This window comes from Equus caballus, chromosome 2, assembly GCF_041296265.1.
Source record: "Equus caballus isolate H_3958 breed thoroughbred chromosome 2, TB-T2T, whole genome shotgun sequence".
NCBI classification, from domain to species: Eukaryota; Metazoa; Chordata; class Mammalia; order Perissodactyla; family Equidae; genus Equus; species Equus caballus.
The window spans coordinates 32,564,195-32,590,458 of NC_091685.1; the positions used below are offsets into that span (position 1 = coordinate 32,564,195).

The 26,264-nt window shown below is 37.9% G+C and overlaps 1 protein-coding gene across 10 annotated transcripts in view; it reads right to left on the reverse strand.

Moving 5' to 3' along the window:
* The window catches only part of CDC42 (cell division cycle 42), a 45,779-nt gene that overhangs the window by 11,457 nt on the left and 8,058 nt on the right, over positions 1-26,264 (reverse strand). For 5 of the 10 annotated variants that reach the window (XM_023626612.2, XM_023626617.2, XM_070245789.1 and 2 more), the window contains exons 2-3: positions 6,371-6,525; positions 4,014-4,086 (exon numbers count right to left, since the gene is read on the reverse strand). In XM_023626612.2, the coding sequence (XP_023482380.1) occupies positions 4,014-4,086; positions 6,371-6,475 (178 nt within the window). In that variant the 5' untranslated portion in view covers positions 6,476-6,525. 10 annotated transcript variants of the gene reach the window in all.

Genomic DNA, 26,264 nt, shown 5'->3' on the forward strand with positions numbered 1-26,264 from the left:
AATCTTTAAAAAAGAAATCTACACTGAAACAGTAAAAAGCAAAAGGGCATGATGTATGCAACCTACTCTCAAATGGCTCTGAAATAAAAACAATACACATAGAGAGAGAATGTCACAAAATGTTAAGAACTGATGAATCTGGTAAGGAAGTCTGTATTAGCAACTTTTCCTTAAGTGTGAAATTAAATCAGGATAAAAAATGACAAAAAAGAATGGCAAAATATAAAAACGTTTGTGCAGGGAAAGGTCATAATATAAAAGAAAACTGCAAATGGACCCCAAATCTTAACAAAAAAAGTTACACTGTGGTGTGATCTGCCACACAACAGACTACTATGTAACCATGAAAACTATGACATACAAGTACAACATTGAGAGATGTTACCAAATTCTTTTTAAGAGAAAAAGGCAGGAACAGAGAGGGAAAAAAAAGAGTAATATCTCGTTTTTTTCCTCTGTAGAAATATAATGAACATATAGGAAGAGCTCTGCTTAGGACAGACACTTAAGACGTGACTGTCTCTGAATATAGATGCTTTTTCATTTTCTCCTTTTGCTTATCTATATTTTGATTATTTTTTCCCATAAAAAGCAAAACCTGCATCTTTGTAATAAAGAATAACATTCAATTATTGTGTGTAGGGGTTTTTTTTTTTTTGGTAGTGTGTGTTTTTTTTGGTGAGGAAGATTAGCCCTGAGCTAACATCTGTTGCTACTCTTCCTCTTTTTTTTTTTCCTTGCCAAAGCTCCCCAGCACATAGTTGTATATCCTAGTTGCAGGCTCTTCCAGTTCTTCTATGTGGGATGCCGACCCAGCATGGCCTGATGAACAGGGTTAGGTCTGCACCCAGGATCCAAAGCAAAGTGAGAGAACCCAACCACTTGGCCACAGGGCTGGCCCTAAAATTTTGACATAAGAAGGAATTGGTGGTGGGGTGATGAGCATACAACATGGGAAAGAGCCTATATAAACATGTTAAATGTAAAAAGCTAAATACAGAACTATACACACAATAGTAAAACATACGCAGGAAAAAAAAAGAACAAAATAACTGTGGGGACTCATAAACAAGAATTTAGTGTTATGACCACAAAGGCAGAAATAAAGCCATGAGTCAGAGGGAGAACCTTATCTCTGCTCTTAACTGATATTATTTAAACACATCTGCAAGAGTTGCAGCCAGAGGTGAGATAGGAATACTATAAAAAGAACTCAGAACAAAATGACAGTCGACAGATTAAATGCAACCAAAGAGTTAAAGCCAGTCAGAGGCCATCTCAATGGGGATGAAAGTTTCAGCAGAAAGAAAACTGAGTTAATGGTATGACTTGAACCAGAGATGGGGACTCTGAGATTAAGGCCTTTGCAGAAGAATACAAATCTCCTCTTAAGTGTGTCAAAGACACATTCGTTCTGGATGCCGACAGCCCTAGGTCTGCAGGGCCTGTCAAAAAAGATCTCTGGCTTATAGTGACCTCTACCAGGTGAGATGGAAATCCCCCCATACTTGCCTGGGACAGTAAAATCATTTCCTCAGTGAATGTCTTTTAACCCCCAGAAAGATTCAGAATCTAATAGAGAGGTGAAATAAATCAAATACTATTACTGTTAATTTTCAGTTACATATAGGAATAATCTAACCTTATTAACACTCAGTGTTTATATTTAAAATAATCTGCCATATTAAAGAACATGATAGATTTAGTTTTCTGACTCCAATTAGAAATGTGTAATTTAGTAACTGACTTGAGATTTTTTTGTTGAAAAATGTTAAAAGAATTTCATGAAGGTTGTAAATAATACTATTTAAGATAAATTAAAACATAAATACAGGAAATCACAAGTTATTAGGCCTATTAAAGTAACGTATGTAAAAACTTGAGACCGTTTCACTTGTCAGGTCAAGCAAAGTGAACTGCTTAAAAGAGAAAACTGAATACATTAAATTTATAAATGCAGTTCGAAGTGCTGGAAGAAATTTAACAGTTGTAAATGAGGTTGATTGGGATTAAAATCTTGTCAACCTAAGTTAAATAAACCAGTATTAATCAAAGGACCCTTGGCCACCTTGATAATGACCTGTTAAAATTAACTATTTTAATAATAAATTTAATAAGTTATGCAACTAAATTCAAAGGCTCACCCACTCCAAGCTATTTACCGAAGAGAAATAAAATATATCCATACAAAGACTTGTATACAAATGTTCACAGCACCATTAGTCATAATAGCTTAAAAGTGGAACCCAAACATCCATCAACTGGTAAACGGATAAACAAATTATGCTATATTCATAGAATGAAATACTACTCAGCAATAAAAAGAAGCAGACTACTGATAGAACACAGATGAATCTCAAAAACATTATGCTAAGTGAAAGAAGTCAAACACGAAAGAATACATATCACGTGATCCCATTTATATGAAATTCTACAAAGCAAAACTATGATGACAGAAGGCAGGTCTGTGGTTGCCTGAGACCAGGTCAAGGGAAGGGACTGACTGTGCAGAGCACAAGCACATTTTCTAGAGTGGTATACCTTGATTATGGTGGAGGTTACATGACTATATAGTCAGCAAAATTAATCAAACGAACACTTGAGTGAGTTCTATTGTATTATACTTTAATAAAGCTAAAAAAATAAAATACTGATTTAAATTTAAACGTTTATAAAAAATAAGCTATGGAATTTAAAATTAGTTTTCAACCCCAAGTAGCCATAAATTGTCTTTGCTCTGCATATAGATTGCCTCCAAGGGCACATATAAACACAGAAAAACCCTCACCTATCAGTAGATATAGGTCATTTTTATTTTCTCTATTTTCCAAGTTTCCTCTAATATACCATTACCCTTATAATTTTTAATTCATAAAAATTTTAAAAGCCTAAGACACCATTAGAAAGCCACTAATCTCTAAACTGTTTACTGTTGTCTCTCAATTCCCCCCCCCCCCAATTAAATCCAGACAGTTCCTCAAAGTAGGCAGTATAATACACTCCATAAGAGCAATATGTCAGCAGGCAGACAGCGAAAGGGTAACTCATAAAAAGCGAAAAGTTTAGAATTCCTACATACTAAAAGGATACCTTTCTGAAATTTTCCTTTAGCTAACTGAGCTGATAATAACAGAGAGTACAGAGAAAGAAGTCAGAAATCAAGACGTGTAGCCACTGTTAAAACAAGGAGGAAATAACACTGAGGAATTGGATATACTTAAGGAAGAAAGTCATTTGTTCCTTTAATTTGAAAAGCTGACCACAAATGTCAATACTGTGAGCTAGATATCAGTTTGCCCTCAAAATACTTTCAGATATAATATACAGATAATTTGAAAAGCTGACCACAAATGTCAATACTGTGAGCTAGATATCAGTTTGCCCTCAAAATACTTTCAGATATAATATACAGATAACTTGTTATTTTATATTCTAAGAAGCTATCTGTGCATGTATTACACAGACATACATACTAAATAAAATAAGCCTCCAAATTTCAGAGTGATAATATAGCTTGTCTAATGTACTCTGCTCTCATCCTTCTTTATCTCCTTCCACATCATCCACCCAGGGTACTCCAAACTCTTATTTGCCATTCCAGGTCTGGGACTGCCTCCTGGTCAAGTACTGACCATCACGATAGTCACTCCTCCTAACTATTTTTTTTTTTAAGATTTTAGTTTTCCTTTTTCTCCCCAAAGCCCCCTGGTACATAGCTGTGTATTTTTAGTTGTGTGTCCTTCTAGTTGTGGCATGTGGGATGCCGCCTCAGCATGGCTTGATGAGCAGTGCCATGCCTGTGCCCAGGATTCAAACCAGTGAAACTCTGAGCTGCCGAAGCGGAGCACAGGAACTTAACCACTCAGCCACGGGACCAGCCCCTCCCCCTAACTATTAACAAAAGTCAAGTGGTTTGCTAATATGCTAGGTTCCTAAAACGTGCAAAACAGACAGACAACCAGCAACTGTTATAGTTACAGACCAAAACATTATAACAGACATCAAGTTTTTACCTGCAGTATCAAAAAGTCCAAGAGTATATGGCTCTCCACCAATCATAACTGTGACTGCATAGTTGTCAAAAACCTAAAAACACAAAAATACAACACTGTTAGTATGCAAGGATGGCCAACATGGGATAGGACAACTCTTCAGCTAAGGCGATGTTTCCTTTTCCTTCCTAAGACTTAATCCTCTCTTAGTTCGTCTTCCCTATATAACCAATCTTGCCAACTAAGCCCTTGCATGAGCTAAATGGTTCTTGAAAAAGTGACAGGTGATGTGTTCTGGGATGTCTGCTCTACCCCAGTAGCCTAGCTAAAAAGCCACAGAAGGATTATAGGTGTCACAGGAGCAGAGTCCCTTGCTATACAAAATGATCCTGTTCAAGTTTCAAACTTTTCAGACAGTTTATAGTTTACCTCAACATTCAATCTGATTTCTAAGAAATTATTTAATAGACCATTTCCTTTTAATCTAGAATTAAAATCTCCTAGATCCATGATAATCTTTTTCCTTTCAGGGTTCAAGACAGGAAAAGCTTTGTTGCAAACAAACCCATGAGAGAGAAAAAAGGTTCTTTCAAGGTACAAGGAAAGTGTCCAAGAAAAGCTGGCAGATTATTTGTTGGGACTTCAGCACGAGAGTTATGTTACTAGATACAAACAACATGGCCTAAGAGATACCCCCTGTAACTAGATGCTTTATTTGTAAGTAGACTGCAAATTCAGTATATACTAATATTGGTTGTATTAAACTTATTTGTGAAAATGGGATGTAATGGTGCTAAATAGAAAAAGACCCAACACTTTGAATTTACAATTGAAAAGCAATGCTTTCCAACTAGAAGAAGGACGTTACATCAGCCCTGCTTAACCTTTTAGCTCTCTAATTTTCTGGTCCATGTTTTAATGGATTGTTGAGAGCTTGTTTAAATGTAAACAAGTGTGGAAGCAAGGGCATGGGGGAGGTAGTAGTTACACGAAAATCAGTTATTGATAAAAGAACAAGGAAACGTAAAGAATGTGGCTAAGGTCTCACCCCATACAGGTTATTTTCTTAAGTCATATCTAACCCTTTTCCAGAGATGCACATACAAACACATATATAAAAAACATCCACAAGCCCGTCTTAAATAGAACACCTAATGGAGACTGAAATACAAAAATTCTGATGGTTGCCCTCACTCTGAAACAAGATCCGTGATCTCTAAAAGTCCCCTTCGACCTCAGAACTTCTTTCACTTACAATGTCCCCAAATGGGACAATTCAGAAATATGATTTTGTATTTAATTATAACTTCAAATTCTCCCCCTCCAAGAACACTAATCCTCTTTCTTCCTATAGCCTTGCCCTACCTTAAACACTTTACCTACCTGGGGACATTATAGATTGTCAATTCCAATTAAATGTAATTGCCAACCTTTTAACCTGTATTCACCCTCTTAACAATGCTCACGTCTCTGACGATTAACCTAAAATACTCATTCATTTTCTTTGTTTTCACTTCCAAACAAAACTAGTCCCATATTAATCATACATAGGCTCTTCATAATCCCTAAAACAGCTCACTTAACAGAGACAGTTGTTGCCAGCCCAAGACAACCCTAGCTCCTCTCTCACCACTGAATGGACAACTGTGTTTAACATAATTACACCACTGAGTTGGTCAACCAACCTGGAACAAACACTGGATCCCCAAACACATTCTTTCACAAGCTGAGTGTTACTCTAAATAACTCTCTGTCTCTCTCTCATTTCATTACCTTTGTTATTCCCATTTTCCCTCTACTCTTCTAAGGAGCTGATAAAAAGCATTTGTGGGAGAGAACCCCCAAAGGCTTCTGTTGGTGATCTTATATCAAAAAGAGGTCTTCTCTGCCCCTAAAAACCAGTTTGAAGCTCCAGCACTGCTAAGACAACAGCTCCATAAAGATTCTCTCTTACTCTCTAAGGAGAATAAGTGGAGGCACATACTACTTTCTCTGAAGTTACATGACCCCAAAAAGCACCCCAGTACACCTCCAAGCACTGATTAATCATTGGCCAAGATATCAACAAAAAAGTCACCTCATTCCAAGATGTAGGGCATACTTCTCCAAACTGAGACCACCACTCTTTAGAATCTTGTCTAATGGAGTTTTGCCTCCAAGCACTTCTTGCAAACCCTTGTGTCACCCCTTCTGACTTTCCACTGATTTTTCAGCTGTTTAATTTTAAAGTATATATAATTTACCCATGAGAAGTCAAGATCTTTAAAAAACAGGAAATAAAGGCAAACAACAGAAAAGTTTCAGTACACACAGAGAGTTTTTAAAAGGATATCAAATTATAATACATTTCACCAACAAATCGAAGCCTTTATACTTACAGTTGGTACATACTCAGATGGAAACTTATTTGTTGTGTAGGATATCAGGAGACATGTTTTACCAACGGCACCATCGCCCACAACAACACACTTAATTGTCTGCATTGCTGAAACAGTTTTGTATCCACTTTAAATATTTCAAATGCGATGATGACCTACAAAAAGATTAAAGATATTTGATTTATTTGTACTTATATTTTTTTTTCTTCAGCTTGCAACAGGTTCACTCATTCAGAGCAAGAAAAGAAGTAGCACCCCAACTAGTGTGGCTGAAAGAAGCTAAAAAGAAAAACAGCGACTTGCTCAAAGTCACAATAACAAATTAGAGTCAATTTTCTAAGTGTCTGATCCCTGGCAGTTTGGTTGTTTTTTAAATGTCCAAAGTAGTGTAAAGGGCAGATTTCTTTTTATAACGAAAGAGAAAAGGCTATTTCAGAATGAATCCCATGTAGTGTGCCAAGTATTACTTTGTGAAACTTTTCCTTCAGTTGTATGTGCACACACATGCATGTATACGTGTATGTGTACTAGACTACAATTAAAGGCCGCTCCTTTAAAGAATGGCCCATTCACCCAACCTAAGAGCCATAGTTACTCAGGCTCTAATCAAGAAGCAGCTGAGCACCACGCCACCCTACACCGCACACCTCCCTCCCCACCCCCAGCATCCCCAGAATAGATAAACAGGAGGAACTGGATGAAGATCAAGGTGATCTCCGGTCTCAACAGCTGTTTTAGCACCAGGCTGCCTAGTTACTAATTCAATATTCATGGCACAAAGAGGCAAAAACCTATGTTTCTATAATGAAAAGTCAGATCTCTCTAAAGCATTCTGACTTTGACATAATTTAGCTTCTCTTACTGTAGTCCTCCATTCTAAGAAGCTATTAATTACAAATGCACCAAAAATTTATTATATTACATCAATTCTGAGATGCTTGTTTTCACATTTAAACATCTCTAAAATCAGAATGTATCTTTACTGAAGGGTCCTTACAACCATTATCAGCCATTTTATCACCATTTTTGAATCAATGAAAATTTTAACAGTTTTTCTAGAAGAATAAAAGAGAAATACTACCCCCTGTACACTTAGATTTTAAGATAAAGCCCTATTTCAATTATAATCCTGAAGGGGTTACAATTTCTTGTTGGCTAGAGCTACCACCTTATTGAATATAAAAATGTCATAGAACCGTCTCACTCTGGGTTGGATGCCATGCCTATGTGCTCTATAGTACCCTTCACAACTCCTAATCATAATGATTTATAAATGCCCGTTAACATTTCTGCACAAACATTCGGCGTGAGTAATCTACAGTAAATAAATACTCTCCCATTCCTCATCAAAATCATCTTGATTATATTTCTCTTTATTTAACCTCCTTTTATCTTTTTCCTTCTCTTTTCTCTATATTGCACTAGAGAAGAACTCATACTAGTATGGCACCAAAGATTAAAGATTTTGATCCCTAAATCAAAACTACTTATCAAAACAATCAAGCACACTAAGTACAAAATTAATTATAGAGAATTATTTTAAAAGAACGTCTTTTACTTAATAATAAAGGCAGGAATAGGAAATAGGAATAGCTATCTTTTCATGGTTCCTGAGTCCACCTCTGAAAAACAGAATAATGTTCTGCTAAAAAACAAGGTCTTCTGTAGAATTTCTTTCAATTCAAAGTGAAGAAAAGAAAGGTAAACAGAGAGTTCTGATCATCCTACAGAATTTTTCCCAGGTGCCTACAAATCAATTTCAATTCTTGCACCTTCTATTTTTCTTGACCATTATTACCAGGGGATTTTTTTAATGTATAGTTTAATCATAAACACTGGACAGAAAGTAATGTTTGATCACTGTGGCAGAGACTGCTAGTAGCCTGCCAATTCTTCCTGTCTTCTTTGTAATAAAATTTTTACTTAAGCATATGACCCCTAGTAAAGACTACATTTCCTAAATTTGTTGGCACCTAGATGTGAACTATGTGACTAAGTTCTGGCAAATGGGAGTGAAAGTGATGGATGCAACTTTCAAGACTAGCCTTAAAAGCAAGGAGCACAGTCTCCCCTATTTCACCCTTTAGGCTGAAACGCAGACACGATGATGGGAGCCAAAGCAGTTATACTGAACCACAAGAGAGAAATTACGTGTTAAGGATGAGTAACACAACAGGAGGAGCCAGTCCTGGAAATTTCTCTCATTAAGCCTCTAGTATTTTGGATTCTCTGTTACAGCAGCAGAACTGAAATCCTAATTACTGTATTTCATAGACTCTAAGAAGACAACGATTTTAAAATACATCCTAAATTTAGAGGCGTTAGGTGCGGGAGAAAAATGTCTTAGAATCAGTAAAATTATAGTAATATTTGCATTTATCAAGTAACTTTTCATGACCATTTTTGAGACTTTGTCTCGAAAACCACCTAAGATAAATGCTGTTTTTAAGTTTCAATTGCAGTTGAAATCAAATTGTCATCCCAAAATAGGAAGCTCCTCATCTTCGTTCTATATCTGGTATTCACTTTGAAGACTTATAACCCATACTAACAAGCAAATACAAAATCAAGCGGCCATTTATAAACTTGAAATTTCTACTGAAGAAAGCTATCATTTCTTGAAATTTTCATTAAAATTCCCTAAGGAATAAGGAAGAAGAAATTGAGAACAAATAGTTTCCATGATTAAAGCCATAAATATGACTGCCACATGGCAAAATCACAAAGTATCACAAGCTGTGATGGAGAAGGTAGAGCTGGTCTAAAACATTCTAAAGACAAAAAAACTATCATTAATAACTATATTAAGAGAATAATTTAAATCTGATTCAAGCTAAATTCCTCTTTAGTCTTTTCTTTTTGCTTTTTAAAACTTTACTATTATTTTTTATTGTGGTAAAACGTACATACCATAATATTTACCATTTCAGTCATTCCTAAGTGTACAATTTAGTGGCATTATGAATTCTTTTATATTATAGATATATTTGGAAATTCCATCAAAATGAACTGTCTTCAGGAGACCATTCATAAATAGCAGTCTTAGAATATTGGTTCTTTATGCAGCAGAAACCTTAAATGCAGTAACCTCTCTCTCTGATACCAGTAAGTATAAGAAACTATTAAAAATGAAAGATCACTGTGGCCACCAGAAACTTCCAACTGTTGAGTAAAACATAAGAGATACAACACAATTTGTCTTCGAAGAAATCTACAATGTAAGTTTAGGAACAAAGGTAACAACATTTCAAACTGGCTCATCAGTTTTACCTTTTGAATGTGTAATTTTTTTTTTTTTTTTTAAGATTTTACTTTTTTCCTTTTTCTCCCCAAAGCCCCCCAGTACATAGTTGTATATTCTTAGCTGTGGGTCCTTCTAGTTGTGGCATGTGGGATGCCTCCTCAACATGGCCTGACAAGCGGTGCCATGTCCACACCCAGGATCCGAACCAGAGAAACCCTGGGCCTCCACAGCAGAGCACGCAAACTTAACCACTTGGCCACAGGGCCAGCCCTGAATGTGTAATTTTTAAAAATATCTCTTGGGTCAGCCCCAGTCACCTAGTGGTTAAGATCAGCACGCTCTGCTTGAGTAGCACAGGTTCGGTTCCCGGGCACGGACCTACACTGCTCTGTTAGCAGCCATGCTGTGGTGGCAGGCCATACACTAAAAAAAAAAAGATCGGCACAGAGGTTAGCTTAGGGCAAACGTTCCTCAGCAAAATAAAATGAATAAATAAAAATATCTCCGCATTCTTAAGCACAAATTCATTACAACTACATTCTGAGGGAGAGCTTTAAGATTTTCCAATGGAAGGTAATGGGTAACACAGACTTCATAAGAGAAATGTGATGTGCATACAGTTTCGTTAAATCATTAAACAAATATTACTACTTTGAGAACTTTTAGAAATCTCTACCTTTTCTTTTCTCAGCATAGAAACAGGCCCCAAGTCAACTGGGCCCTTTTTGTGTGTCCTATCTAATAAGCTGGAAAGAACATCCAAAATACATAAATTTAATACATAAAATAATAATTTTCCTAACTTTGAAGTCAGGAAAACTCTGGGTGTTAACCTCTGCTCAACACTTACTAGTGACCTGGGCAAGTTTCTTAATCTCTTTTTGCCTCAATTTTCTCATTTGTGAAACAGAACTAATTCTATCAACACCTTGAACAGTTGTTATAAAGATTAAATAATATAAAAAGACCTCATAGCTCATAGCACATACTCAATATACATGAACTCCTCTACTAAGTGTGCCAGTTCAATCAATCCCCTGACACTGATTTCCATCCAGTGGGTCAAAACTTACACTGTACTTTCTTCTCTTTGGTGAACTGTTATCTAATCAAAACTTTTCACACTTCGCACATAGCAGGCACACCAAAACATAGGTTAAAATGAATTGAATATATAACATTAATTAAAAAAATGAATTGAATATATTTGCTATTTAGCTAATGACACAAAAACCAAGAAATCGACCCAAAGACTTCTTCACCTGAAGACTCCTCTATTACTTCTTTCTGTATTTCCTGTATTATTTCTGTATTTACAGAGTAGTCCCTAAAACCAAGTTATCTAACAGGTGTTAACAAAATTTAGGTTTGAGAATAGACCCTATCGCTATCTTTAAACACCAAATCAAATACTTTTTTAGTTTACAAATCAGCCTACATGCAAACTAATGAAAATCTGACAGTTACTACCTTTTATAATCTTTCTCCTGTTATGCTTGAATTCACCCTCTAAATCAGCATTTCCAAAATTATCACCTCAGACCACCAGAGGGAGAATTACCTGGAATGGGTTGGTGTGTTAACAATTCATATTCCTGGGCCCCCACCCCAAAATGAACAATCAGAGCTCAACACTCCCTATGTAATTCTAATGCACAAGCAAGTTTGAGAACCATGTCCTGTACCACAGCAAGACAAGGAACACCGTAACACAAGAATCTAAACTAAGATAAACATTACTGGCATTTTAGGTCACCTAGAAGTGAGTTTCTTAAAGTAGAATCCAAATTATCAGTATGAATTAGCTGTATCAACCAGGCATTTTACATATGTGGTAATGAAAAACTCACACTGGATACTGAAAGATCATGAACCAAGATACTTTAGAGACGCTTTAATTACTGGTTCAACCTAAAAGTGTTCTCAAATAATAATGGTGATAGTAGCAAACACTTGCATAGCACTTACTAGGTGCCACACACTGTTCTAAACATATTACACATATTTATACCTTTCATCCTCCCAAAACCCTATGAGGTAAGTGCTATATTATCCCCATTTTACAGGTAAGAGAAGTGAAGCTCAGTGAAGTTAAGTAACTAGGCCAAGACTACTGAGCCAGTAAATGGTAGAAGTGGAATTTAAACCAGAGCAGTCTGTCAAGCCCCTGCTCTAAAATACTATACTATACTATCTCTCCTGAGAAGTGACATTAATAAAACAAACATGATCACTGCAAATGGAGCGGCAAGTACATACTTAGGAGAGCTGTCAGCACTGGGAAGAAGAAAGCAGAGGAGGAAGCAAGAAACAGGAGTTAAGTTTATTTCCTGTTTCTTCACCCTGCAGACAACTACTGAATTTTACTGAGGAGAAGGGAAGCAAGAATAAGTAAGATAACAGTTTGCTCTTCCCCTTTTTATATACCCACAAATCTTCCATTTCTGAGGCTTCCTGACCTGACAGCTCAACAATCTGTTGGAAATTGATTGTGGGTCCCCTGTCAAAATCACTGGTTCAGGAGTCAGACTGGCTCTACCACTCTCGCTATGTGACGTTAGGCAAGTTCTTTAACTTCTCTATGGCTCAGTTTTCCCTTATCTAAAAATGAAAATAGTAATACCTTCCTCATAGGTAAATTGATTGAATACGATAATACATGTAAAGAACTTAACATAGTACCTGGCATACAGTAAATGTTAGCTATTATTCTTGAGTGACTGAAGGCACTTTTAAGTCAATATAAGTTCTAAAACAGAAACAATTCCAACCCACTTAGAAAGGAGCACATATTTTTATTTCCAAAATAATTAACAGTACTCATTGTTCTTATTACAAATGCAGTCAAATTTAGAGCTCCCGTTACAAGCGGTCATTTCAGAGTTACGTCCCAATTTAATTAAGACTATTCTGCAAAGCATCTGACATGTATTAATCAATAATTTCATGTACTAAAATGTCACCAGATGACCCACAGATGGAGACAAAGCAGGCGACCAGGAAAGAGACTTTGGCTTTGCAATATATACAATGCCAGCTTCAACAACATGGAGGAAACTAGGCCACACATGTTTATCTATCCTATGTTAACCTCCTTTTTCAACAATATCAAATCACTTTGGCAGAAAAGAGGCTATGTAGTACCAATGACCCATTTTGCTATCCAGAGTGACTAGAAAAGTTATTTTGCACCAATAACTAAACACTTTCCCTCTTAATGAAGTTCATTTGTATCAGAACTTAGAATTGGGGTTGGGCAACTTAAAGCATAAAAAATGATTCTGGGGGCCAGCTCGTGGTGTAGTGGTTAAGTTCGCTCACTTCAGTGGCCTGGGGCTCACAGGTTTGGATCCCAGGTATGGACCTAGCACCGCTCATCAAGCCATACTGTGGCAGCATCCCACATAAGATAGAGGAAGACTGGCACAGGTGTCAGCTCTGCAACAATCTTCCTCAACCAAAAAGAGAAAGATTGGCACAACAGATGTTAGCTCAGGGCCAATATTCCTCGCCAAAAAAAAAGCTTCTGCCAATCATAAGGAAAATCAATTGTGAAATAAGGTATACTGTGTACACTCCTTCCCAGTACCTATCACTCTGCCAGACAGTCACATCAAAACCCCCATCTCCTAAGTTTTTTTTAAGATTTTATTTTTCCTTTTTCTCCCCAAAGGCCCCCAGTACATAGTTGTGTATTTTTAGTTGTGGGTCCTTCTAGTTGTGGCATGTGGTATTCCACCTCAGCATGGCTTGACGAGCGGTGCCAGGCCCGCACCCAGGTCTCCAACTGGCGAAACCCTCGGCAGCAGAAGCGGAGCGCGCAAACTTAACCACTTGACCACAGGGCTGGCCCCCTCCTAGGTTCTTAAATGCTTTTGGGGTCCAATCACCCTTGGAGAATCCCAGAACCAAAGCCCCTTTAGCTTTCTGGTGTCCCTAAGCTCTAGATTTAAAGAGGCTACAGAACTGCCCCCAATAGTTATTATTGCCTGGCTGCCAACTAAACTCCACCAGACAATCCAGTCCCTGGGGAAAGGATTTGTAAGGCGGAAGAGGAGGCTCTCAGCTACTGATGCCCTATCTTCTCCTGCCCCATGGTTCATTCTAGGCACCAGGCAGAAAGAGCCTATGAAAAGATCTCAGATTAAGTATTTCCTAATAAGTGTCTTGCAAAAACTGTACATTCTCAATCAGATTATTATATTCTTTATAAAACTATGTCAAATATTAATAGTAAACAATGTGAATAAAAGGCAAGTCAAACTTTTGGTAATTCATTGTGGTAAAACAAGTATTTGGTCTTTGTCCCAGGTTCCTGGCACAGAGCTCCTAAAACCCTTGGTATTTCCTAAAAGACAGGGAAGCGTCTTGTGTCATTCTTATTAAGCCCCTTCCAATCACATCTGAGTTTGTCCTAATGGTGACTTAGAGTGGGGCCCCTAGATAGCCTAGGATGGCACTGCAAGTGACTAGAGGGTTCGAACTTTCAGCCCTGCCTACCAACCTCAGGAAGGGGTGGTGGAAGCCACTGGAGATTGAGCTCTGTGAAAACTCTTGAACAAGATCTGGAGAGCCTCCAAGTTGATGAACACATCGACATGCTGGAGGGCGCCATGCATAGGGAGGGCATGGAAGCTCTGCATCCCATCCCCATTCCCTACCTTGTCCTATGCATCTCCTCCACTTGACTGTTCCCAAGTTGTATCTTAATAACAAACCAGTAAACGTGTTTTTGAGTTCTGGGGGTCATTCTTGCAAATTATCAAACCTGAGGGGGGTCATGGAAACCCCCAAATCTGCAGTTGGCCAAGCAGAAGGGTGAATAGCCTGGGGACCCCATTTGCAGCTGGTGCCTGAAGTGGAGGCAGTCTTGTGGGACTAAGCCCTTAAGCTGTGGTGTCTGCACTAATGCTGGGAGTGTCAGAATTGAACCAACCAAAGTGTGTCAGAAAAAAAGACACCGTATTCACACTACCGCAAAATACGCTAAAAGTAATGTCAGTTTCATTTGAAATACGTTTACCCCTGAAGTAACCCATTTTCATACTGAGGATACAGGAAAGAGGCACTACAGAAATCAAGAGAATAATAACACTGGATTTCACTAGCCTTCCTTACATATCCAACGGAACAGCCAGTCTGGCTACAAAATTAGACATAATAAATAAAATCAGCACCACCTGGCTCTCCTATCAAATTTGGTCGCTTTAGAGAATAGTTTATACAACCTTTTGTATAGTTATAGTAGCATATCAAAGCACAATTTCTTAAACATTTGCCCACGTGATTATTAAGTAACCAAAGTACTCAAATTACAGAGACGTGTCGCCTGCATTTATATGTATGCAGGTGTTTGGTTCTGGGTCAGAACATATAAGAAAACAAAAAGCATACGGCTGACCTTCTGTGTTCATCTGAGAATATTGTTTAGAAAGTGCTACCAAAATCCTATCACATCTCCACCACAGTTACTTCTCTCCTTCAAAACAAACAATACGTTGGAAAAAGGGATGTTTTTAAACCTTGAAATAAATGTTTAGCTTCAAACAAAATTTAAGAGAACTTAATCGTATGAGTTCATCCAATATTACTTAAAAGAATCAAAATAAAGAATGAGAATTTTTTCTTTTTAGAATTGGAATATCCGTTAAGGAACTAACTTAACTCCATCATTTTGTAGATATTCTGGCCTACGTGCAAAGGACCTGCCCCAAAGCCCATGTATCCTGACATTCTTTTCCAACTCTTCAGACTTCAGGCAAACACAGAACAATCTACATAAAGGCAGTTCTTCTTAAACTTTATAATCTGTTTTCAGAGTCCTAGTATATAGGAAATAATCTTAGAAAACTTTGGCACTTATTCAAAAAGTCAAAGTAATACAGCTACTGCTCAAAGTTATTTGCCCCAATAAAAGTCCGAAAGAAGCTTAGTAAGTTCAGCAGTTTGCCACTGTCTTCAACAATAAATGTATCCACTCCAATTTGAAAAATAAATTCAAATGGAGTTTTATAGTTAAAAAGTAGGCAACCCTGCACTGGGAGAGACAGTCCCCGATGGGTCTCTCTCGCTCCTACACATCTCGCTAGGTATGCTAACAATGCAAGGCCCGGACCACTCCACCCAGGCCATCCCATAAGGCTGTGTTTGCAGCAAACAGCCTCAACGGTACAGTAACATTTCCCTCTGAGACAAAGAGCAGGCTTGCTTCCTGTTTGTTATTAAATAGTGGGTACCCAAGCTCAGTGTTCCTCAGCTGTAACACAAACCCACTTCATGTGCTGCAGGAAAGTCTTAAGAGTAATGGGAAGCAACACATACACACTGATCCCTTGCTGCTGGCTGTGCCTTAATTAATTAAATTCTTTGTCTCTGACCCAGAAGTCTCGCATCTTCTGCCAGCATCCATAAAACAGTACCAGGCTAACATTAGCTTGTAAGGAGAGTAAAATAAAATCCCAGGCCCTGTTTACTTGATTGACTGAGCTCTGTGAGAGAGACTCATTTTCTTGTGAATTTAGGTTTTGTATGTAAATAACATAGCAATTAGATAGTTTCTTAGAATAATTTACTAGAGTAGAGGCTAGGTAAGAAGACTTGGTCTTAAATATTTTATTCATTACCCCAATTTTTTTTTTATAGAAAATCCTCCTGAAATAATTTTTGAGATTTTTTCCACCTTCTCCTCACTCTCAAGCCAGCCAGCAGATTCTCTCTAGAAACTGGTTATTTTAATTTATGTTCCATCTTCTAGGTGTCTATTCTAACAGAAAGAAACTAGTGAAGGCCAGAATCCTATCATCAAGAAAGGTGGTAAGCAAGGTAGTTCCTCACAGTGAGCATATAAAAATAAGAGAGAAATTAGTAGCCATGTTGTGATGGTGGCTCACATAGAAGAACTAGAAGGATTTACAACTAGAATATACAACTATGTACCAGGGCTTTGGGGAGGGGGGGGAAAAGTGCAAGATTGGCAACAGATGTTAGCTCAAGGCGAATCTTTCCCAGCAAAAATACATAAATAAGAGAGAAATGATGTATTATTAATTTGTGGTTTGTTTTTTTTTTTTTTGAGGAAGATTAGCCCTGAGCTAACTGCTGCCAATCCTCTTTTTGCTGAGGAAGACTGGCCCTGAGCTAACATCCGTGCCCATCTTCCTCTACTTTATATGCGGGACGCCTACCACAGCATGGCATGCCAAGCAGTGCCATGTCCCCACCTGGGATCCCAACCAGCAAACCCCAGACCATCGAGGCAGAACGTGCGAACTTAACCACTGCGCCACCAGTCTGGCTCCTGTTTTCTTTAAATTAAGGCTAATAAAATTTTTAATTTTTCAAAAAACAAACCTTATTTTGTTCTCTCCTATCTTTGAACAGCTGTGAATAACCTTACTTTACCCCAAAATTCCACTTATTTACCTCTAGAATTAAGTCATTATAGAAATTTAAAAGACAAAGTCTCCATGGTACACGTTCCAGAAGCCTATTGTTGCTTTTGTCATTGATTACTGAGCCGACAGTGGTGAATATATGCAAAATTGGTAGACATTTTACCAAAAGACAAAATCAGACAAGCAGACTCAGGCAGAATGTAAGTGATAACAGCACTACTACAGCTTTTGATATCGGAAAAGATACTGGGGTTTTTCCTCCTCTCCTCTAGATGTACTTTTCAGATGTTGCATAAAACAAAAGTATCTTTGGGTTTTTGACCAATATATACCATCTGGAATTCTTCACGCATATCTATCCCACAAAATGTTGCAAAACTCCTAATATCTCCAGTTGCCAATTAAATGCATTAATACATGCAAAATGTTGGATGGCAAACATTAAGCACTCAAAGCAATTTTTCAAATTCCTCCATTTTCTGCCACTTGTAAAGAAAACTGACACATGTGAAATCACAACCCAGATGGGAGAGTAGAGAAGCAGGTCTCAAATTAAGGTTCTGTGGGTCCTTGAGATGACAAAAACGAAGCAACTGTCAGGGAAAAAAGTGCTGACAGCAGCACTCATAAAATTAAAAGATTATGTTCCATGTGGTAAAAGATGTTTTCAGCAGTGCTGGAAGTTTGTTGTGTCAGCTTCATTCTGAAAATTACTTCATTCCAAAATGTCTAACCCAACAAGAATGCAAGTCCTTATTTTTACCATAATGTTGAGTTTTCCTTCCTCAAAATGGGAAAAACTGAGGGAATGTTAGCCAGTCATCATTTTATATTGTATTTGTGACCAAAAAAAAAAAAAATTTACATCCAATTAATAAATAATTAAATAAGCTATGGAATTTTCAAATTTAACATTTTCAAACAATTTGGAAAAATTGAAGAGTATGCAATAATGCGTAAGAGTACTACATATCTAATTAGAAAATGGAAATTACAATAATATTTTCCCTCAAAATATTCAAGACCTGTAAAGTTACTCATTCATTCAACAAACCTTTATTAAGCACCTAATATGTGCCAAGCACTGTCTTATATATTACCATATCAGCCTATGCCTGGAACAAAGTTCGTGTCCTCTTGAGGCAACAATCCTAAGTGGGATATACAATAAACAAATAAGCATCACCCACCACACACACAGTCTTCCTTCATAACATTACTGACACCCTTATATGCAATTTTCCCATTCTGGTCTCTTAATTAATGGCAACATAATTCTCTTCTCCTAATCAAGAAAGGGCAAGGAGATAGTAAACACACACAAACCTCCCCTAAGTTTCATGCAAAAGACCAGATAACAACAGATAAGAGCATTTCCCTTACCCTAAATCTCAAATCTGAATTTGCCACAGCTCTGAGATCTACACAACCGGGGCGAAAAGAGGACTGAAATTGCTCAATCAGCTTTTATGCATCTTACTCTGCCCATCCAATCAACTCTCAATTACCTGATCCTATTTAAATTATCCAATACGGTTTGGTGCTTATTTCAAAGTCTATGCCTTTATTCACATCATCTCTCCAAACCTTGCATGTCTGGCCTTACAACTCATCCAATCTCTATTGTAACTTTCTATCCCAAAATCCCATCTTGTCTGAGACACCTTCCCTAACTATTCCAGCTATCAAAGACTGCCCCAATTCTCTGAACTCCCATGGCAAGGCCTTTCTTAGCTCTTAAATCTTATTTTATACTCCTCTCCCCTTCACTTCCCATGCTCCATCTACACAGGCCTCCTTATATTCCTCAAACATGCCCGGCCCTGTCCTGCCTTCAAGTCTTTATACTTACCAAGAGTACTCTTTCTCCTGCCTTAAAGCTGTTGACTTATCCTTCAGATCTCAGCTGAATCATCTCCTCCTCAGAAAATCCTCCCCTAAGCACACAATCCAGAGTAATATCCAGCCCTCTTCCTCCTTACTTCTATCATATTACCCTGTTTATTTCCTTTATAGGACGGTCATAATCTATAATTATCTTGTTTATTTGTTATACTGCAGTAAAGGAGACAGATAAAAAATAAGGAAATCTCTGTAAAGGCAGCAACTGTGCTGTATTTCCAGAAAAGTACTCAATACTGGACACACATCAGGTACTCACTGAATAAAGGAATCACACAATGAGTGCCTAATCATGCTGTTTTTATTCACATGTGCTTGGGTTTATTCTAATAGATTGTAAGCTCTCTGAGAGAAAAACTAGGATTACACTTCTTTACCTCCCTCCCAAGGCACCTAATACAGTACTCAGCACCTACAGTCATGCACCACCTAACAATGTTTCGGTCAACGACGGACCACACTCACAACAGTGGTCCCATAAGACTTCCATATATAGCCTAGTTGTGCAGTAGGCTGTATCATCTAGGTTGTGTGTTTAAGTACACTCTATGATGTTCACACAATGATGAAATCGCCTAATGACATGTTTCTCAGAAATGTACCTCTGTTGTTAAACAACACATGACTGTATTAAGGTCAAGAAAAAATAAAATTTTTCAATGTTTTTTAAAAACTTTGTTGACTAAAGTAATAATACGAAAAAAGCATGGCATTTTTAAAAGACAAGCAAACATGGGTTCCGATCTTAGTTCCACTTCAATGTGTGTGATCCTGGCAAATTACTTCACTTCTGCACTTTAATTTTCTCATCTACACAATAACATCTAACTCAGCGAACTGCTATGAAGAGAAGGGAGGTAATGTATATAAAGCAACTAATACATCACCCAGCACAGAGTAAACACCTAACATGGGCACCTTATTCTTATCCCCAATTAAAATTTGCAAAACACAAAAAGGTGCTATGATAAAAAATCACAACTACTACTGTTAAATGAAAGCATTTAAACACTATAAATAAGAGGAAAGTCAGACAAATACTTGCTCTTACTTAACAGGATTATTTGCTAACTTGATCAATCCTTTCTGAAATTCCTGCATCTGATCTCAAAGAGCTTAAACTAAACTGCCAGATTTGTAGCCAGAGGATTTGGAATGCTACTAAACGGTTGTAATCTGCCTCTATCTTAAGAGATAAAATAACAATACTTAATCACACAACAAATATTTCTGAAGTCTCGAACATGCCCCAGGAAGACAATACAGAGGAGCAATGAGGCACAGAAGCTGTCAAGTCAAGCAGCCCTAAGCTCCTATCCCCATTCTTGTGTGACTTTCCGCAAGCTACTTAACCTCTTTAAGACTCTATTTGTGAAACAGAAATAGTGCTGACATCTTAGGTTGTTAAGAATTAACTGAGTTACACCTCTGTACAGCACTTAATATTCAAATATGAGCTATTTTTTACCATTGTGAAGTAACCCAGATAAGCAGTCACCGTAGAATCTGATTGTCAAGGCCATCTTGTACAGGTGGTTGTGTTTATACTGCAAAGTGCTAAGTGAAAGTCTATCACATACCCCTGAAAATAAAATGCGGTGGCTTTTTTGTTTTGTTTTTTTGAGGAAGATTAGCCCTGAGCTAACATCTGCCACCAACCCTCCTCTTTTTGCTCAGGAAGACTGGCCCTGAGCTAATATCCATGTCCATAGCCCTCTACTTTATTTTTGGGATGACTGCCACAGCATGGCATAACAAGCAGTGTGTAGGTTCACCCAGAGTCCAAACCAGCAAATCCTGGGCTGCCGAAGCAGAACATGAAAACTTAACGACTGTGCCACCAGGCCGGCCCCAAAAATGTGGTTTTAGATTAGGACATAATACACAAGGTGAATTTTTGCTTTCAAAAAAAAAAATATGAGAGGAGCCAGCCTGGTGGTGCAGTGGTTAAGTCTGCACGTTCCACTTCAGTGGCCTGGGGTTCGCCGGTTCAGATCCCGGGTGCGGACATAGCACCGCTTGGCACACCATGCTGTGGTAGGCGTCCCACATATAAAGTGGAGGAAGATGGGCATGGATGTTAGCTCAGGGCCAGTCTCCCTCAGCAAAAAGAGGAGGATTGGTGGCAGATGTTAGCTCAGGGCCGATCTTCCTCAAAAAGAAAATATATGAGAAACAATAATAAACAAGGCTTCCATGTCTAGGCCAATAGCTACCAAAATTTAATACGTACATTCTTTGACCTAGCAATTCCATTTCTAAGACTTTCTCCGAGTATGCAAAGAAGTAGGCACAAGGATATTTACCTCAGCCTTGCTTGTAGGAGCAAAAGACAGGAGACCACCTACATGTGAGCCAACAAGGGATGGTAAAACAGGTTATAATGCAAAGGAATATCATGCAACTATTAAAAAGAATGAGCTACAGTGCCTATTATGGACTGCGTTCCTCCAACCCCACCCCCTGAAAAAACTGCTATGTTGAAGTCCTAACCCCAGTACCTCAGAATACGACTCACTGTATTTGGAGATAGTGCCTTTAAAGAAGTAATTAAAATAAAATGAGGTCATTTGGGTGGGCCCTAAACCAATATGACTGGAGCCCTTATAAGGAGATTACAACACAGACCAAATGAAGACACTAAGTCAGCCATCCATAAACCAAGGAGAGAAGCCCTCAGAAGAAACTAATCCTGCCAACACCCTGATCTTGGACTTTTAGCCTCCAGAACTGTCAGGAAATAAATTTCTGTTATTTAAATCATCCAGTCCATGTAGCAAACCAATACAGCGCCAATATGGAAGATCTCCAAGGTTTTTAAAAAGGTTTCTAAAAAGCAAGGGCAGAACAATACGTATAATATGCCAATTTATGTGAGTTTTTTTAATGGTGAGGAGATATGTATTTACTTACAGGTAGAGACTACCTGCAAAGACACATACAGGTGCAGAGGCTATCCACAAGGACATGTATCTGCTAGGTAACAGTGGCTGTTTCTGGAACAGAATATGGGTGTCTGGGATGGGTAGATTTATTTTTCATCACATTCTCTTTTGTTCTGAAGTTTTCACCATGTGCATATAGTATTTTCTTTAATTTTAAAAAAATTACTAAAATGCAAAGATCTCCAAGACATATTCAACAATTAAGAAAAACACCATCAGGGGCCGGCCCAGGGGCATAGTGGTTAAGTTCACGCACTCTGCTTCAGCGGCCCAGGGTTCACGGGCTCAGATCCCAGGTATTGGCCCACACACGACTCCCCAAGCCATGCTGTGGTGGCACCCCACATACAAAATAGAGGAAGACTGGCACAGATGTTAGCTAAGGGCCAGACTTCCTCACCAAAAAGAAATAAAAGAAAAACACCATCAGCAAACCTGGTCTAACAGCTAACAAGTGCTGATAAACCAAAATCCCTGAACTATTTCACGAGTGCAGTTTTTTAAAATGCCCTGCACACGCATTTTAAGAACCACAAAAATATTCACATCATTTGTCTCAATAATTCCACTTCATCCCACTTAGTACTACAATGTAAATCACTCAATTTACCAACGTATTTCAACAATTAAAACATTTGTATCCCTCTTTGAAAAAAAATTCCACTTCGGATAACTCATCCAAAATTAAGAAAACACTTTATCAAGAAACAATGGAATGCTATCACAGTAAAATAGTTAACGCAACACAAAAATAATTAAGTAACAATATACCACAGGATGAAATGTATACATATGAGAAACAGCTATGAAGACTACCAACATAGTAACACAATGTTATTAAAAACATATACTACCGCTAACTTAAAATTTGGTGTTCTAATGCGTAAAAAACAAACGCAAAAAGAGTTTTAACAATAGCTGTGCTGAAGGGTGTGTGTCAAAGAACAAGACTCCAGCGCCTAACAGATCTTGCCCAATCCTCACTGCACCAGGACACAAGTTAGGACTTAGAGCATGTTCCAATAGGCTTCTGTTCTCCCAAGAAACAACTCTATTAACTAGGAAAGTCAGCAAGATATTTAAGTGCCCATTATAGCACTACAGTGGGTAAGACACAAACCCTGCCTTCGAAGGCCCTCACGACATTTCACACATTATACTACATAGCCTAACATACATCGCCTCATGTATTTTACCTGTTATAAGCAGAAGAGGCTAACACAATTGTAGCAGTCAGGCTGCTACAAAATTACACTATAAACTACAAGTGCCACAGATTTTCAAAAGACTAGTAAATGTGGGAGAGTCCTCCAGCAGAATGTGAGAATAAATCTCTAGGTAGACAGAATATCAGGGGAAAGGGCACAAGTAGTCTGAACCAGCAAAGTGGAAGAAATAAACAAAAAAACTGGATAAGTCCAAGTGATACTGACTCCGAAAGCTAGGCAGAGGAGTTTTAATTTAACCTGGGTAGAGGACAGGAAGCTACCATTTCTTTTTTATCCATAACAACAGGTTTTTTTGGATCAATCTTGTACCTGTACTCCAAAACTGACTGTCAAAGGTAACCAGATAAAGTAAAGGAACTCAGCTAAGAAACAACTTTAGTAATCCAAGACTTCCAGTGAAGGGCCTGCACTACGGCAGAGCACAGAAATAGAGAAGAAACAGCTGACCCGTGTTGGGGTGGAGGGTGGGTTTAAGGAGGTGGTTAATTATGAGGAAGTTTTTTAGTTAGTGAAATTAGAGGACAGGCTTGTACCAAAGACAAATGGAGAAGTCAGAAGAAGAAATCTTAAAGCGAGGCTACTACATTCTTAAAGTACTCTTGTAAGAAAACATGGAAAAGAATAGCCTTTTCAGAAACCAGTGCACAATAATTTGGTCCTAAGTCTATTAAGGATGAAATCATGCACCAGCCTATATCAGAAATCCTACATACAAGCATACATTTGCAGCAAAAAATAAGTCACTATATCACCTAGGCAACATACACTGTAAAACGAGTGACAAACAGAACCTTTCTTTGAAAGATTACCAGGTGAGACGCTAACTACAAACTAACCATGATTATTTAGACTTTCTTTGCTACACCTGATGAGGCAGAGGTACCCATATTCAGATTCTCATACAATCTGTCTTATAAACCACAAGCCACATTTTAAAAGAACAAGACAGGATTACCAAGATTCTGAATCAAAACAGTCTACCAATTTTGATGTAAAATCTGCTGTTAATGGGGTGAACTTCCACAGAACCATTCAACCACATACTTTAAGACCGAATTCGACAAAGAATAATCAGAGATGCTGTAACATCTGCACCAGTCTGTCGAAGCAGCACAGCTGGCATGACTGCATGCGGCGGCTTGACTGCACAGCAGTAACAGTCCTATCCATTAAAAGAGATCAAGAGAAACAAAAACAACGAAAATAAAGTTGCAAAGACTGAAAAATGACCAATATTTGTCAGCAACAAATCTGCCTTTTCAAGCACACTTTGAAACCAAGAAGGACACCATCAAAGCACAAACTTCTACCTGGACTATCAATTGTCTCTACGGAAATTATACACATACACCATACTGAGGGAAATTAAGCTCCTAAAAATGGTACTCCAGATGCATTATGGAACACATTTGCTTAACGTCCATTTTTAAAGATTTCATATAAAATTAAGCATAACAGTACTTGTCTCTGCTTCAGAGTGATTACAGTCCTTCCTTCTACCTACAGAATGCTCTTGCCTGGATGGCTGGTTCAGTCCCAATCCTTACAGTCTTTGCTCAAATGTCATTTTGGAGTGAGAACTCTTCTGACTACCTTATTTTTAACTGCCACCCAAGTTCTACCACACCCTGAAGCACTCAGTGTACCCCACCCCTAGCCATCCCTGGTCTTCCTCCCCTTCTTCACTTTTTTCCAAACATTTATCTCCAACTCACAGCCTAGTACGTAAACCTCATGAAGACAGAGATTTGTTTGGCCCTATTTTAGTCACTGCTATATCCCCGACACCTAGAACAAGGACTGTCACAGAGCAGGCACTCAGAGGATTGTTGAATTTATAAATTAATGAAAGTATGGGTTAGAGATACACCAAGTCAAAAAGTTTGTTCTTTAGACTCAGAATATACCCTTAAATTGTTCCTCTAGGCTCCCAAACCCTCTATTACTATCTGGATAAAGAACAACAAAAAAATTTAATACCCTCCTGAAAGAGAAAAATCATATTCCTAAAGCATAAACTAAAGTAGTTAACGCCAAGTGTTTGACTTTGAAGCCACCCAGAATCACTTTCAGGGAATACTCTATTATCATCAGTAACTCTATTCTGTTCTGGGTATGCACAAATCTAGTGACTTTTAAACTGGCAAAAAAAGACTCTCCCAGAAAAAGCAGCATCCCCAAAAAGTATGTGCTATCACTTGTGTTTGCAACTATATCACAGTGAAATAGTTAATGTAAAAGCAATCTTACACTCAGTAATTTTATAATTAAAATATACCTCTAATTTTGAAACAATTCACTGTGATTGATTTAAATCAATTAAAGCAGGGCATAATAAACTTAAGGAATCACATAATTGCCAAAGAATTATCTCTAGAATTTAGGTCTTGACAAAAATATTTGCCATTGATTAGCTCTATTTTTAAAGTTGCTTCTATGTATTGTTTCTTTTTTTGGGGGGGTTTTTTTGGTGTGGTTTTTAAAAAATATTTGTCAAGAATCATCTCATCTTCATATTAAAAAAAGAGAGACTATGGCGCCGGCCCCGTGGCCGAGTGGTTAAGTTCATGCGCTCAGCTTCGGCTGCCCAGGGTTTCACCGGTTCGGATCCTTGGCGTGGAGATGGCACCACTCATCAGGCCACGCTGAGGTAGCATCTCCCGTGACACAACTAGAAGGACCCACAACTAAAAATACACAACTATGTACCAGGGAGCTTCAGGGAGAAAAAGGAAAAATAAAATCTTTAAAAAAAAAAGAGAGAGAGATTTATATTTTATTTATAAGAGCAGAAATGCAGAAATGATACCATTTTCTCCAACTAAAAGTAGCAGAGATGAAGAATTTGGTGTCGGGAGAAAATATACTTTTGGATTTGCAACACATGTCCCATCCAGGACATGAATTAATCTTGATTCCGAAGAAAATTACTCAATTAGCAAAAAACAGCAATTTTTTTTAAAGAAATAAAACAGCCCAACCTAAGTCCCTCACTCCAACCTGGATATACAAAGTTATGTCTTTCCCTACTCTCCCATCTCTCTCAGAAAACTGTAACACTGATGTAAGTGAAACGATTTTTCTGTTCCTGGCTGTGATTTAAGTAGAACCAAGGACAAGTTTTCAGAAGAATATATTTTCATTTCCATGTAGTAGGTGCAACCAGAAAAAAAATTTATC